This window comes from Echiichthys vipera (assembly GCF_963691815.1).
Source record: "Echiichthys vipera genome assembly, chromosome: 1".
Lineage (NCBI taxonomy): Eukaryota > Metazoa > Chordata > Actinopteri > Perciformes > Trachinidae > Echiichthys > Echiichthys vipera.
In genome coordinates, this window is record NC_139826.1 from 41,036,242 (window position 1) to 41,051,716 (window position 15,475).

The 15,475-nt window shown below is 46.0% G+C and overlaps 1 protein-coding gene across 1 annotated transcript; it reads right to left on the reverse strand.

Annotated features, from left to right (window-relative positions):
- Positions 1-1,730: 1,730 nt before the first annotated feature.
- Positions 1,731-4,327, reverse strand: il17a/f1 (interleukin 17a/f1). The gene is made up of 3 exons (XM_083914663.1): positions 4,112-4,327; positions 2,196-2,428; positions 1,731-2,102 (listed from the first exon to the last, which is right to left on the reverse strand). Exons 1-3 carry the CDS (start codon positions 4,130-4,132, stop codon positions 1,826-1,828), a joined length of 531 nt encoding a protein of 176 aa, XP_083770789.1. The 5' UTR covers positions 4,133-4,327; the 3' UTR covers positions 1,731-1,825.
- Between the last annotated feature and the right edge of the window lie 11,148 nt (positions 4,328-15,475).

Sequence of the window (15,475 nt, forward strand, 5' to 3'; positions counted from 1 at the left end):
GGAGGAGGCCTCGGGGAAGACCCAGGACCAGGTGGAGAGATTAGATCTCCACACTGGCCTGGGAACGCCTCAGGATCCCCCAGTTAGAGCTGGTTAATGTGGCCCGGGAAAGGGAAGTTTGGGGTCCCCTGCTGGAGCTGCTGCGCCCACGACCCGACCCCGGATAAGCGGATGAAGATGAGATTAGATCTCTATTCATTTATTTGAATAAAAACAGAAGTACTTTAGTACTTTGTCACCACTGGATTCGTCTCGTTTCTAAATATCAAGTACTAAAATTAGCTTTGATGCTTTGATGCTTTGATGCTTTGATACATGTGAAGCTCGTCCTGCGTTTCCCTTCTGCGTGAGAGTCCTGCTCGATGTTTGTACGACGTTAGAGAACGAAACTCTCACATCAACAACAGACGTTCGTGTCCGGTGTTTACAGATGAAGATGATGATGATGATGATGATGATGATGATGACGATGATGAAGATGATGATGATGACGATGACGATGATGATGATGATGATGATGATGACGATGATGACGATGATGACGATGTACAGAAATCACATTATATTTTAAATCCAAGAATAAAACAAAGACACGTCACTTCTCCGTTGTTCAGTTTCCTTTATTGAGTCAACTCCACATTCAGCCTCTGAATAAATACATCCTCATAAATAAATATCTGCTGTAAAACATTTTAAATAGTTATTTTAAATAAACTTAAACCATAAATAGAACATAAACATACATGAAACACATCCCGTCATGATTGGTTTTGCTTTTAAACTTCAGCTCAAGTTGTTTCACTTCAATAAATAATCACAATTTATAAAGAAATGTATGATAATTAATGTAAACTTCCTCCTTTTTGAACATTTAAGAGTTAATTTCTGTTGTTTAGAAGAAAAACATCCACTGAGTTCATGCAAAGATTTATCGTTAATTTACTTTTTTTGTTATTTTGTTTGTTGTTCAGGTTTTTTTGTATTTTCAAAATAAAATATATATATAAAAAATACAAAAATATATATTTAGGAGTCACCTGATAATAGTAAAAAAGTATAAATCATGAGAATAATGAGTTATAAACCACTAATTGTAACATTCAATGTGTCCTTATTTTAACCTGTTGTGACTCAGTCAGCTCCGTTTTTTGCTTCTTAAATATTTAAATAATATAAAATGAATTATAACTAACTATCTCACCATGTTGAAGGATACTTGGGACCTTATTGTTTCACTTTTATCTCCTTTTATTATTTCCTGCGCTCATAATTCTCCTTTCACAACATTTAACACATTTAGGTTCAATATCCAAATATCCGCCTCTACGCAGACGACTCCCGGTTCTACGTTCTTCTTGATTCCAACAATATTTCCCTTAAAAAGCAACTGAGGTTGATCAAAAGGTATTAAATTAAACCCTAAACTCTTCCTTTAGTCACGTTATAGCCTCGGCTCCTTCAAAATAAAATCCACAAATCGATTGCAAACTCTAAATCTATGTTTTTATTTAATCTGGAGCAGATTAACGCAACTTCAGCTGCAAGAATCCTTCATTTAATGTTATTTATTTATATTTTTCACTCTAATTTGTGCATTTTGGACCTATTGAAGAGCATCTATAGAACTTTTATTGTCTATATAAATAAAGTTAATATTTAATTATGTTATAAAATAGCATTAAATATTTGACTTGATTTGATTCATGATGAAAAAAGATGGATTTCTTGTTATTAAATGTTATTTTCAGTGCAACTTTAAATCAGATATATTCAAATTTAACTCTTTTATTTTGACGGTTTTTACTGCTCCGGTCTCTGCGGGTCTTCAGTCTTGGTGTTTGACGACGGGTCGGATGCAGGTGCAGCCCACGGCGATGAGGCGGGACTCCAGGCGGAAGTGGTAGCTGTGTCCCGCCCCTGACCTGGACCCTGACCCTGACCCTGAGCCCGTTGACCTGACCCGGCGCAGCAGCAGCACCTGGTGCATGATGGGTCTGGACTCCAGGCTCAGATCCTCGCGGCCCTCGGAGTCGAGACACCCGCGCAGCAAACAGCGAGCCTCCGACAGCACGGGGGGGTACAGCGAGTCATCAAGGGAGTTGCTGAGGACGGAGAGAGAGAAGGGACAAATTAAATATCACTTTATTTTACATTCTACATTTAAAGCACCGTGTGTTTCCCGTGTGTTCCCGTACTTGTACGTCCACGGAGAGACGGAGGCGTTCTGCAGCGGCCTCACGTGTCGGGTAGGAACCAAAGCGCTGGGGTCGAGCTGCAGGGGGACCGTTTGTACCGTTGCATCTTCGGAGGACTTCCTGTGTGTCTTCACTGAGTGTTTAAAATGGCCGCCTGCTTTGGGCATGGCTGCTGCCTCCGTCACCATCATCATCATCATCATCATCATCGTCGCCGCCGCCGCACAGACCGCCTGAGGAAGAGGAGGAGAAATGAACCCTCAGCACACGGTGTGTTATCTTTATTTTGTCGTATTTTATTAATAATATCTGTGTTTGCACTTTTATTTCACTCTTTAAATGAATAAAGACAAAATACTTTAATTATTAAATTAAATCGTATAAAAGTTATAAAGTAAACGCTGCAACAAATTCACATTTTAACATATTTTACATGTGAACTGTGACACACGTGGACATAATCCAAAGTTCACTGTTGTAAATATAAAAACTTATATTTAAAGATGTTTTTATAATATTAACATAATTAGAAATATTTAAATATTTAGTGACAACAAGTTATTAAAGTTACAATGAGAAAAAACTATTATTTTAATATAATTAAAAATAGAAAATCATTAAAATAAAACAATTAAATCCACAAAATTAAAAAATGTCTTCATCTATAAAGAGAATTTAGGAGGTTTGAAGAAAATATAAAATAATAAAAACACGACAAATGCAAAAAAATGCCCTAAAATAAACAGAAATATACAAAAAATGTTGAACAAATAGATTTGATGCATAAATTAAAACTAAAAACTTAAAATAAAAACCAGCATTTGCAGCGTTTTACGTCCAGCCTTTTGAATTTCAAAATAAAAGCCGTGGAGTTTGATGCTTAATGTCCAGCCTTTTGAATTTCAAAATAAAAGCTGTGGAGTTTGATGCTTAATGTCCAGCCTTTTGAATTTCAAAATAAAAGCTGTGGAGTTTGATGCTAAATGTCCAGCCTTTTGAATTTCAAAATAAAAGCTGTGGAGTTTGATGCTTAATGTCCAGCCTTTTGAATTTCAAAATAAAAGCTGCGGAGTTTGATGCTGAAAACATGAAACGTCATCACGCCATGTATTTGATGCACAAATTAAAACTAAAAACTAAAATAATAATCTGCATTTTCAGGGTTTTACGTCCAGCCTTTTGAATTTCAAAATAAAAGCTGTTGCTGGAGATTCTTGGTACTTTTAAAACATTTCATCCTGAACTTAAACTGACGTGCGCAGATTTAAATACGACTCTAAAAAGAGAATTTAGGAGGTTTGAAGTGAAAATATGAAAATATAAAATAATAAAAACATAACAAATGCAAAAAAATGCCTTAAAATACAAAAAAGATGTTGAATAAATAGATTTGATGCACAAATTAAAACTAAAAACTTAAAATTTTAACCTGCATTTGCAGGGTTTTACATCCAGCCTTTTGAATTTCAAAATAAAAGCTGTTGCTGGAGATTCTTCAGATTTAGATACGACTCTATAAAGAGAATTTAGGGGGTTTTGAAGTTAAAATATGAAAATATAGTCAAATAAAAACATAACAAATGCAAGAAAATGCCTTAAAATACAAAAAAATGTTGAATAAATAGATTTGTTGCATAAATTAACTAAAATAATAACCAGCGTTTGCAGCGTTTTACGTCCAGCCTTTGAATTTCAAAATAAAAGCTGTTTCTGGAGATTGTTGGTACTTTTTTTATGCCTTAAAATAAACAGGAATATTAAAAAAAATGTCGAATAAATAGATTTGATGCACAAATTATAACTAAAAACTAAAACTAAAAACCAGCATTTGAAAGGTTTTACGTCCAGCCTTTTGAATTTCAAAATAAAAGCTTTTGCTGGAGATTCTTGGTACAGATTTAAATACGACTTCTTACCGAGTTCGATGCTGAGAACATGTCGACAGTGTGGACTTTAGTGCGTCGAGGGTCCGCGTCGTCCTTTTCAGATTTTGTATTTTTGTCGTTTTGTATAAATTTCACTCCGCGGGTCCTCGGGCGCTGCTGGAGGTTCGGGTCAGAGGCTGAAACCTGCGGGTCGATGCTTCTCGCTGACCTGAGCGGCGTCCTCTGCTGGTGTGTCCGTGGAGCTGATGCCAGTGGTCGTCTTCCTCGCTGGCGTTCGTGGAGCTGATGCCGGTGGTGCTCGTCTTCCTCGCTGGCGTTCTGCTGGACGTCGGGTGAAGCTCGGACTTTTATTGTGATCGGCGTCGCCTCCTCGGCTCCGGTGATGTCAGCACCTTCCTGCGTCTTTGATCCTCCTCTCTAAACCACAGCGACCCGACCTGCATGACGAGGCGTCCCGTGGTCGACCCACTTTCAGGGCGCAGAGATTCAGTCGCTCTGCACACGAAGGCTGCAGCACATTTTCTAGGTCACCTCCACAAAGTGTCGCGTTAGAGGATCGCGTCTAACGTCGTTATCAGGAAACTCGCTCTGGAAACTTTTCTTAGACAGCTCTGACACCGTTAGTCCTCACACTTAACGGTCTGTTTGAATCTGTAACGATGTCCGTCACCGCACAAATGCATGAATAATGGTTTTCCCAGCTGGTTCGAGTCCCGACCTTCAGCGTCCAGCACCTTTGGGTGAACAGAGGTCAAACCGGCGTCAGTGCTCGGCCTCAGCGGTGCTGTCGTGTCCTAATGTCTCTAAAGGAGACGGTTAAGTTTAGTCTCTAAAGGAGACGGTTAAGTTTAGTCAGTAAAGGTGACGGTTAAGTTTAGTCACTAAAGGAGACGGTTAAGTTTAGTCACTAAAGGTGACGGTTAAGTTTAGTCACTAAAGGAGACGGTTAAGTTTAGTCACTAAAGGTGACGGTTAAGTTTAGTCTCTAAAGGTGACGGTTAAGTTTAGTCACTAAAGGAGACGGTTAAGTTTAGTCTCTAAAGGAGACGGTTAAGTTTAGTCTCTAAAGGAGACGGTTAAGTTTAGACTAAACTACTTTAGGGTCCTTGTCCCCCCCTCCAGGCCCGTTTGTACTCACACTACCTGGGCCTCGGAGAATGCTTCTTGCTGCCTATACGTCATCACGCCGTAACACGTCACACGCATTGATGACGTCATGGCGATGCGTGGCTTTGTTTCCAGATCTTTCCGTAGACCTCCGAGTTTTTGTGCGTCTTGTCGACTGTTTTTGAATCTTTTAGGACAGTGTGAGGGAACACTCCCACTGTGCCTCCGTCCCGTGCCCAAACAGGTTCCACGGCTAAAGTCTGGTTCCTTTGACCAGTGTAAGAGCGTGCTCACACTGTCCTTTTGGCCGCGGCCAAAACCGGTTTTTCAGCTAAAGTCTAGTACCTTTAAGTAGTGTGAGCGCACCCGCTCCGCGCTCAACTGGGGCCAGCTGGGCCGCCACGGCCCGCTTGAAAGAGGTGGGCTTTAGCGGAGCCGTTTGCACATGTACGAGCACGAGCGTGCTCACGTGTACGCGCACGAGCACGAGCCCTACGGCAGTATCGTTATGTCCGCCTGTTCGGACATGTAAAAAGAAGGACGGACCATGCGCGGACATTTAACAACAACAACAATGGCGGTGAAAGGTTCACGTTGGTGTGATGCGGAGGTGGAGTGTTTACTGCAGATTTGGTCGATGAAAAGATTCAAAAACAGTCGACAAGACGCACAAAAACTCCGAGGTCTACGGAAAGATCTGGAAACAAAGCCACGCATCGCCATGACGTCATCAATGCGTGTGACGTGTTACGGCGTGATGACGTATAGGCAGCAGGAAGCATTCTCCGAGGCCCAGGTAGTGTGAGTACAAACGGGCCTGGAGGGGGGGACAAGTACCCTAAAGCACGGGCACGGGACAGAGGCACAGTGGGAGGGCGCTCTAACCTGTGACGGGGGCACAGTGGGAGGGGGCCCTGAGAGTCCTATCTAAAGAGGACTTTTGTTATGATTTGACACTGTAAATAAAATAAAATGATTGTTTAGTGAAGTGTGCAGCACTTTGTTCGTGTGTTCTATAAATAAAGTTTAATTTCTCTGAGTCACGTCAGCTGCTTTAAAGTCGTACGTCTGACGCAACAGGACAACATGACCCCCCCCCCCCCCCCTCTCCCCCCCCCCCCCCCCCCTCTCTGCAGCATCAGTGGATGCAGGATGCGAGCGTGTTGCAGAGTGTGACCTGGTTTACACTCCTGTTGTGACTCAGGTCAGTACAGAGAGTGTGTGTGTGTGTGTGTGTGTGTGTGTGTGTGTGTGTGTGTGTGTGTGTGTGTGTGTGTGTGTGTGTGTGTGTGTGTGTGTGTGTGTGTGTGTGTGTGTGTGTGTGTGTGTGTGTGTGTGTGTGTGTGTGTGTGTGTGTGTGTGTGTGTGTGTGTGTGTGTGTGTGACAGCCCACGCTGCCAGCTCTCCTCTGACCTGGTTTGATTCACGGTTCGATGCTCATCATTGATCTGAGACACTTCCTGTTCCTTTGGTCGTCCACTCGTGTCACAAACGCTCTAAAGGAGACTGTTAAGTGAGGGTTAAGTTTAGTCACTAAAGGAGACGGTTAAGTTTAGTCACTAAAGGAGACGGTTAAGTTTAGTCGCTAAAGGAGACGGTTAAGTTTAGTCACTAAAGGAGACGGTTAAGTTTAGACACTAAAGGAGACGGTTAAGTTTAGTCTCTAAAGGAGACGGTTAAGTTTAGTCACTAAAGGAGACGGTTAAGTTTAGTCTCTAAAGGAGACGGTTAAGTTTAGTCACTAAAGGAGACGGTTAAGTTTAGTCTCTAAAGGAGACGGTTAAGTTTAGTCTCTAAAGGAGACGGTTAAGTTTAGTCACTAAAGGAGACGGTTAAGTTTAGTCTCTAAAGGAGACGGTTAAGTTTAGTCACTAAAGGAGACGGTTAAGTTTAGTCACTAAAGGAGACGGTTAAGTTTAGTCTCTAAAGGAGACGGTTAAGTTTAGTCACTAAAGGAGACGGTTAAGTTTAGTCTCTAAAGGTGACGGTTAAGTTTAGTCTCTAAAGGAGACGGTTAAGTTTAGTCTCTAAAGGAGACGGTTAAGTTTAGAAAGAAGACGGTTAAGTTTAGTCTCTAAAGGTGACGGTTAAGTTTAGTCACTAAAGGAGACGGTTAAGTTTAGTCACTAAAGGAGACGGTTAAGTTTAGTCTATAAAGGAGACGGTTAAGTTTAGACACTAAAGGAGACGGTTAAGTTTAGTCTCTAAAGGAGACGGTTAAGTTTAGTCTCTAAAGGAGACGGTTAAGTTTAGTCTCTAAAGGAGACGGTTAAGTTTAGAAAGAAGACGGTTAAGTTTAGTCTCTAAAGGTGACGGTTAAGTTTAGTCTCTAAAGGAGACGGTTAAGTTTAGACACTAAAGGAGACGGTTAAGTTTAGTCTCTAAAGGTGACGGTTAAGTTTAGTCTCTAAAGGAGACGGTTAAGTTTAATCTCTAAAGGAGACGGTTAAGTTTAGTCTCTAAAGGTGACGGTTAAGTTTAGTCTCTAAAGGAGACGGTTAAGTTTAGACACTAAAGGAGACGGTTAAGTTTAGTCTCTAAAGGTGACGGTTAAGTTTAGACGAAACTACTTTAGGGTCCTTGTCCCCCCCTCCAGGCCCGTTTGTACTCACACTACCTGGGCCTCGGAGAATGCTTCTTGCTGCCTATACGTCATCACGCCGTAACACGTCACGCGCATTGATGACGTCATGGCGATGCGTGGCTTTGTTTCCAGATCTTTCCGTAGACCTCAGAGTTTTTGTGCGTCTTGTCGACTGTTTTTGAATCTTTTAGGACAGTGTGAGGGCACCCTCCCACTGTGCCTCCGTCCCGTGCCCCAGCACGTGTCACAGCTAAAGTCTGGTTCCTTTGACCAGTGTGAGTGCAACCGTACCACGTCTAGGAGCAGCACACTTGCCGTCCACGGCCCGTTTGGGAGAGGTGGGCTTTAGTAAAGCACGTTTGCACGTGTACGAGCACGAGCGTGCGCACGTGTACGAGCACGAGGCCTACGGCGGCTCTGAGGTCATTTCCTGTGCGCCTGTTGGGACGTAGAAAAAAGAAGGAGGGACCATGCGCGGACATTTCAAACAATGGCGGTGAAAGGTTCACGTTGGTGTGATGCGGAGGTGGAGTGTTTACTGCAGATTTGGTCGATGAAAAGATTCAAAAACAGTCGACAAGACGCACAAAAACTCCGAGGTCTACGGAAAGATCTGGAAACAAAGCCACGCATCGCCATGACGTCATCAATGCGTGTGACGTGTTACGGCGTGATGACGTATAGGCAGCAAGAAGCATTCTCCGAGGCCCAGGTAGTGTGAGTACAAACGGGCCTGGAGGGGGGGGCAAGGACCCTAAAGCACGGGCACGGGACAGAGGCACAGTGGGAGGGCGCTCTAACCTGTGACGGGGGCACAGTGGGAGGGGGCCCTGAGAGTCCTATCTAAAGAGGACTTTTGTTATGATTTGACACTGTAAATAAAATAAAATGATTGTTTAGTGAAGTGTGCAGCACTTTGTTCGTGTGTTCTATAAATAAAGTTTAATTTCTCTGAGTCAAGTCAGCTGCTTTAAAGTCGTACGTCTGACGCAACAGGACAACATGACCCCCCCCCCCCCTCTCCCCCCCCCCCCCCCCCCCTCTCTGCAGCATCAGTGGATGCAGGATGCGAGCGTGTTGCAGAGTGTGACCTGGTTTACACTCCTGTTGTGACTCAGGTCAGTACAGAGAGTGTGTGTGTGTGTGTGTGTGTGTGTGTGTGTGTGTGTGTGTGTGTGTGTGTGTGTGTGTGTGTGTGTGTGTGTGTGTGTGTGTGTGTGTGTGTGTGTGTGTGTGTGTGTGTGTGTGTGTGTGTGTGTGTGTGTGTGTGTGTGTGTGTGTGTGTGACAGCCCACGCTGCCAGCTCTCCTCTGACCTGGTTTGATTCACGGTTCGATGCTCATCATTGATCTGAGACACTTCCTGTTCCTTTGGTCGTCCACTCGTGTCACAAACGCTCTAAAGGAGACTGTTAAGTGAGGGTTAAGTTTAGTCACTAAAGGAGACGGTTAAGTTTAGTCACTAAAGGAGACGGTTAAGTTTAGTCGCTAAAGGAGACGGTTAAGTTTAGTCACTAAAGGAGACGGTTAAGTTTAGACACTAAAGGAGACGGTTAAGTTTAGTCTCTAAAGGAGACGGTTAAGTTTAGTCACTAAAGGAGACGGTTAAGTTTAGTCTCTAAAGGAGACGGTTAAGTTTAGTCACTAAAGGAGACGGTTAAGTTTAGTCTCTAAAGGAGACGGTTAAGTTTAGTCTCTAAAGGAGACGGTTAAGTTTAGTCACTAAAGGAGACGGTTAAGTTTAGTCTCTAAAGGAGACGGTTAAGTTTAGTCACTAAAGGAGACGGTTAAGTTTAGTCACTAAAGGAGACGGTTAAGTTTAGTCTCTAAAGGAGACGGTTAAGTTTAGTCACTAAAGGAGACGGTTAAGTTTAGTCTCTAAAGGTGACGGTTAAGTTTAGTCTCTAAAGGAGACGGTTAAGTTTAGTCTCTAAAGGAGACGGTTAAGTTTAGAAAGAAGACGGTTAAGTTTAGTCTCTAAAGGTGACGGTTAAGTTTAGTCACTAAAGGAGACGGTTAAGTTTAGTCACTAAAGGAGACGGTTAAGTTTAGTCTATAAAGGAGACGGTTAAGTTTAGACACTAAAGGAGACGGTTAAGTTTAGTCTCTAAAGGAGACGGTTAAGTTTAGTCTCTAAAGGAGACGGTTAAGTTTAGTCTCTAAAGGAGACGGTTAAGTTTAGAAAGAAGACGGTTAAGTTTAGTCTCTAAAGGTGACGGTTAAGTTTAGCCACTAAAGGAGACGGTTAAGTTTAGACACTAAAGGAGACGGTTAAGTTTAATCTCTAAAGGAGACGGTTAAGTTTAGTCTCTAAAGGTGACGGTTAAGTTTAGTCACTAAAGGAGACGGTTAAGTTTAGTCTCTAAAGGTGACGGTTAAGTTTAGTCTCTAAAGGAGACGGTTAAGTTTAGTCTCTAAAGGAGACGGTTAAGTTTAGAAAGAAGACGGTTAAGTTTAGTCTCTAAAGGTGACGGTTAAGTTTAGTCACTAAAGGAGACGGTTAAGTTTAGTCACTAAAGGAGACGGTTAAGTTTAGTCACTAAAGGAGACGGTTAAGTTTAGACACTAAAGGAGACGGTTAAGTTTAGTCTCTAAAGGAGACGGTTAAGTTTAGTCTCTAAAGGAGACGGTTAAGTTTAGAAAGAAGACGGTTAAGTTTAGTCTCTAAAGGTGACGGTTAAGTTTAGTCACTAAAGGAGACGGTTAAGTTTAGACACTAAAGGAGACGGTTAAGTTTAATCTCTAAAGGAGACGGTTAAGTTTAGTCTCTAAAGGTGACGGTTAAGTTTAGTCACTAAAGGAGACGGTTAAGTTTAGTCACTAAAGGAGACGGTTAAGTTTAGACACTAAAGGAGACGGTTAAGTTTAGTCTCTAAAGGTGACGGTTAAGTTTAGTCTCTAAAGGAGACGGTTAAGTTTAGTCACTAAAGGAGACGGTTAAGTTTAGTCTCTAAAGGTGACGGTTAAGTTTAGTCTCTAAAGGTGACGGTTTAGTTTAGACTCTAAAGGTGACGGTTAAGTTTAGTCACTAAAGGAGACGGTTAAGTTTAGTCACTAAAGGAGACGGTTAAGTTTAGTCTCTAAAGGAGACGGTTAAGTTTAGTCTCTAAAGGAGACGGTTAAGTTTAGTCACTAAAGGAGACGGTTAAGTGACGGTTAAGTGAGGGTTAAGTGTAGTCTCTAAAGGTCTTGGTTCAGATCAGATAAAGGTGGTTTGTCTCAGGTCTTCCAGGACTTGAACCCACGGTCCTCTGGGTCAGAGTCCTGTGAGTTTGGATTTTTACTCATTATATGAAACATGAATCACAGCTCATCACTTTTTGTCGACTCAGCGATGTTTCTCGTTTTGCTGAGTCATGCAGAACGGAAACACTTTTAAACGGGGTCACGGAGCCGCGTCTGTTTGATCCGGGTCTTTCTAGGACTACTGTGGTGACTGGAAACACCTCCACACAGGTGTGTGTGTGTGTGTGTGTGTGTGTGTGTGTGTGTGTGTGTGTGTGTGTGTGTGTGTGTGTGTGTGTGTGTGTGTGTGTGTGTGTGTGTGTGTGTGTGTGTGTGTGTGTGTGTGTGTGTGTGTGTGTGTGTGTGTGTGTGTGTGTGTGTGTGTGTGTGTGTGTGTGTGTGTGTGTGTGTGTGTGTGTGTGTGTGTGTGTGTGTGTGTGTGTGTGTAGCAGGGGCTTTCTGATCTGTGTGAACCACAGAGTCTCTGACTGACATCCAGGAACACAGCAGCGAGTCACACTCATGTTCACTCCTCGTCTCCTCGTCTCCTCGTCTCCTCGTCCACTATTTTCCTCTTCCCCTCGTCCCCTCGTCCCCTTGTCCCCTCATCTCCTCGTCTCCTCGTCCCCTAGTCTCCTTGTCCCCCTCATCCCCTCATCTCCTCGTCTCCTCGTCCCCTATTCTCCTCGTCCCCTCGTCTCTTTGTCCCCTTGTCTCCTCATCTCTTTGTCCCTTTGTCTCCTCGTCCCCTTGTCCCCTCATCCCCTCATCTCCTCTTCCCCTCGTCCCCTCGTCCCCTTGTCCCCTTGTCCCCTCATCTCCTCGTCCCCTCATCTCCTCGTCTCCTTGCCCCCTAGTCTCCTTGTCCCGTCGTCCCCTCATCTCCTCGTCCACTCGCCTCCTCGTCCCCTAGTCTCCTCGTCCCCTCGTCTCCTTGTCCCCTCATCTCCTCGTCTCCTCGTCCCCTATTCTCCTCGTCCCCACATCTCCTCGTCTCTTTGTCCCCTCGTCTCCTCGTCCCCTAGTCTCCTCGTCCCCTCATCCCCTCATCTCTTTGTCCCTTTGTCTCCTCATCTCCTCGTCTCCTCATCTCTTTGTCCCTTTGTCTCCTCGTCCCCTCGTCTCCTCATCTGTTTGTCCCTTTGTCTCCTCGTCCCCTCGGCTCCTCATCTCTTTGTCCCTTTGTCTCCTCATCTCTTTGTCCCTTTGTCTCCTTGTCCCTTTGTCCCTTTGTCTCCTCGTCTCATTGTCTCCTCATCTCTTTGTCCCTTTGTCTCCTCATCTCTTTGTCCCTTTGTCTCCTTGTCCCTTTGTCCCTTTGTCTCCTCGTCTCATTGTCTCCTCATCTCTTTGTCCCTTTGTCTCCTTGTCCCCTCATCTCCTCATCCCCTTGTCTCCTCATCTCTTTGTCTCCTCGTCTCCTCATCCCCTCGTCTCCTCATCTCTTTGTCCCTTTGTCTCCTCGTCCCCTCGTCTCCTCATCCCCTCGTCTCCTAATCTCTTTGTCCCTTTGTCTCCTCATCCCTTTTTCTCCTCATCTCTTTGTCCCTTTGTCTCCTTGTCCTTTGTCCCTTTGTCTCCTCGTCTCATTGTCTCCTCATCTCTTTGTCCCTTTGTCTCCTTGTCCCCTCATCTCCTCATCCCCTTGTCTCCTCATCTCTTTGTCCCTTTGTCTCCTCGTCTCTTTGTCTCCTCGTCCCCTCATCTCCTCGTCTCCTCGTCCCCTCATCTCCTCGTCTCCTCGTCCCCTATTCTCCTCGTCCCCTAGTCTCTTTGTCCCTTCATCCCCTTGTCCCCTCGTCCCCTCGTCTCCTTGTCCCTTTGTCTCCTCATCTCTTGTCCCTTTGTCTCCTCATCTCTTTGTCCCCTCGTCTCCTCGTCCCCTCCTCTCCTTGTTGAGTTCATGCTACATGGTCAAACTGACCCTGAACGTAACACGCGCTACTCTCCTTGATAATGGACGTTACTTTCAAATAAACAGTGTGTCCCCGGTGTCCCCGGTGTTCCTGGTGTCCCCGGTGTCCCTGGTGTCCCCGGTGTCCCTGGTGTCCCTGGTGTCCCTGGTGTGTGTGTTGTCCCTGGTGTCCCTAGTGTCTGTGGTGTCTGTGTTGTCCCCGGTGTCCCTGGTGTCCCTGGTGTCCCTGGTGTCTGTGGTGTCTGTGGTGTCTGTGTTGTCCCTGGTGTCCCCGGTGTCCCTGGTGTCTGTGTTGTCCCTGGTGTCCCCGGTGTCCCTGGTGTCCCTGGTGTCCCTGGTGTGTGTGTTGTCCCTGGTGTCCCTGGTGTCTGTGGTGTCTGTGTTGTCCCCGGTGTCCCTGGTGTCCCTGGTGTGTGTGTTGTCCCTGGTGTCCCTGGTGTCTGTGGTGTCTGTGTTGTCCCCGGTGTCCCTGGTGTCCCTGGTGTCTGTGGTGTCTGTGGTGTCTGTGTTGTCCCTGGTGTCCCTGGTGTCCCTGGTGTCTGTGGTGTCTGTGTTGTCCCTGGTGTCTGTGGTGTCTGTGTTGTCCCTGGTGTCCCTGGTGTCCCTGGTGTCCCTGGTGTCTGTGGTGTCTGTGTTGTCCCTGGTGTCCCTGGTGTCCCTGGTGTCTGTGGTGTCTGTGTTGTCCCTGGTGTCCCTGGTGTCCCTGGTGTCCCTGGTGTCCCCGGTGTCCCCGGTGTCCCTGGTGTCCCCGGTGTCCCCGGTGTCCCTGGTGTCCCTGGCGTCCCCGGTGTCCCCGGTGTCCCTGGTTTCCAGCGCAGACTCCGGTGCGTGCCGTGAAAAGTGCTGACGCTGTGACGGTAACCAGCGGCGTTATCAGATTGATGCTCGGCGTCTCTGGTTTCCTCTCAGTCGAACGAGGTCAGACAGAAGCTGCTGACGGCTCTGATTCAAACCTCAGTCGACCACATAGGAACCACACAAACCCCCCGCTGTGATGTCACTCTGAGGGGCGGAGCTACAGCGAGGAACAGGAGGCTCCATGTATGGAAACAGGAAGCTGAGGGTCACAGTCTGCTGTCTGCAGGACGGGGTTATTATACGTTAATATAGATTATTTCTGATCAGTGCAAAGTATTTGTTTCACATATTAAAATCACTAAAACACATCTGAACATTTTTATGTTGTTATCCGTGAGGAACTTCTCCCCCTCTCTCTAAGGGAGACTCCAGACCCCCTCCTGAGGAAACACATTTCACACGCTTGGACCTGGACCTGGTTCTTTGGGTCCTGACCTGGACCTGGTTCTTTGGGTCCTGACTCAGCTTTCATGACCACAGGTGAGGGTAGGAACCAGGACTGAGCGGTAGATCCAGAGCTTTGCCTTCCTCAGCTCGGACGGCCGGGATGAGGATCAGCACCTCTGGATCTGAGGCCGTGGCTCTCAGCAGGAAACCGGTGGATTGTTCCTCCGGGTCGGGAATGAGTCCTGACCCCAAGTGAAGGAGTTCAAGGACCTCGGGATCTGGTTCACGAGTGAGGGGACGATGGAGCGTGAGTTTGGCCCGAGAATCGGAGCAGCGGGGGCGGAGCTGCAGTCGCTCTACCGCACCGTTGTGACGAACAGAGAGCTGAGGAAGGCAAAGCTCTGGATCTACTCTCAGTCCTGGTTCCTACCCTCACCTGTGGTCATGAAAGCTGGGTCAGGACCCAAAGAACCAGGTCCAGGTCAGGACCCAAAGAACCAGGTCCAGGTCCAAGCGTGTGAAGTGTGTTTCCTCAGGAGCGGGTCTGGAGTCTCCCTTAGAGAGAGGGGGAGAAGTTCAGCATCCGTGAGGAACTCGGAGTAGAGCCGCTGCTCCTTTGTGTTGAAAGGAGCCAGTTGAGGTGGTTCAGGATCATCTGGTAAGGATGAACCCTGGGCGCCTCCCTAGGGAGGTGTTCCAGGCACGTCCAGCTGGGAGGAGGCCTCGGGGAAGACCCAGGACCAGGTGGAGAGATTAGATCTCCACACTGGCCTGGGAACGCCTCAGGATCCCCCAGTTAGAGCTGGTTAATGAGGCCCGGGAAAGGGAAGTTTGGGGTCCCCTGCTGGAGCTGCTGCCCCCGCGACCCGACCCCGGATAAGAGGCTGAAGATGAGATGAGATGTTGTAATTATTTGTCAGAGCCCCCCACACACACACAGCCTGTGTCAGTGTCATTCTCCATCCTTCCACCAGGTGTTCTCACACTTTCCCACCTGTCTCACCTGTTTCATCAGCGCTGCGGTATCAAACCTTCCCTGACGCATCCTGACGCTCTTACATTGGTTGACTCTGACGTCCTTCTGCTTGGTGTCTCGACTCAAATCCATTTACCTCAGTGTGAAACTGTCACATCCCCCAGGATGTGAAGTCGCTGTGACTTCACGAGTTAAACCCAAGGATAAATGTCGACGAGGATCTTTCCAGAACATTTAAAGGCTGTGTGACACCTGGGTCCCCTGCATTGGTGCATCCCTGAACAACAGGCCCCGGGGCCCATGAATGTTACTGAACTAAAACACAAAATGACCACAAAGAGAC

Coding starts and splice junctions, on each gene's coding strand:
- il17a/f1 (XM_083914663.1), bottom strand. CDS start 4,132: ATGTTCTCAGCATCGAACTCG. Junction 2,429..4,111: donor TGTTCTCAGCATCGAACTCG/GTAAGAAGTCGT, acceptor CCTCTTCCTCAG/GCGGTCTGTGCGGCGGCGGC. Junction 2,103..2,195: donor GTCTCTCCGTGGACGTACAA/GTACGGGAACAC, acceptor CTCCGTCCTCAG/CAACTCCCTTGATGACTCGC.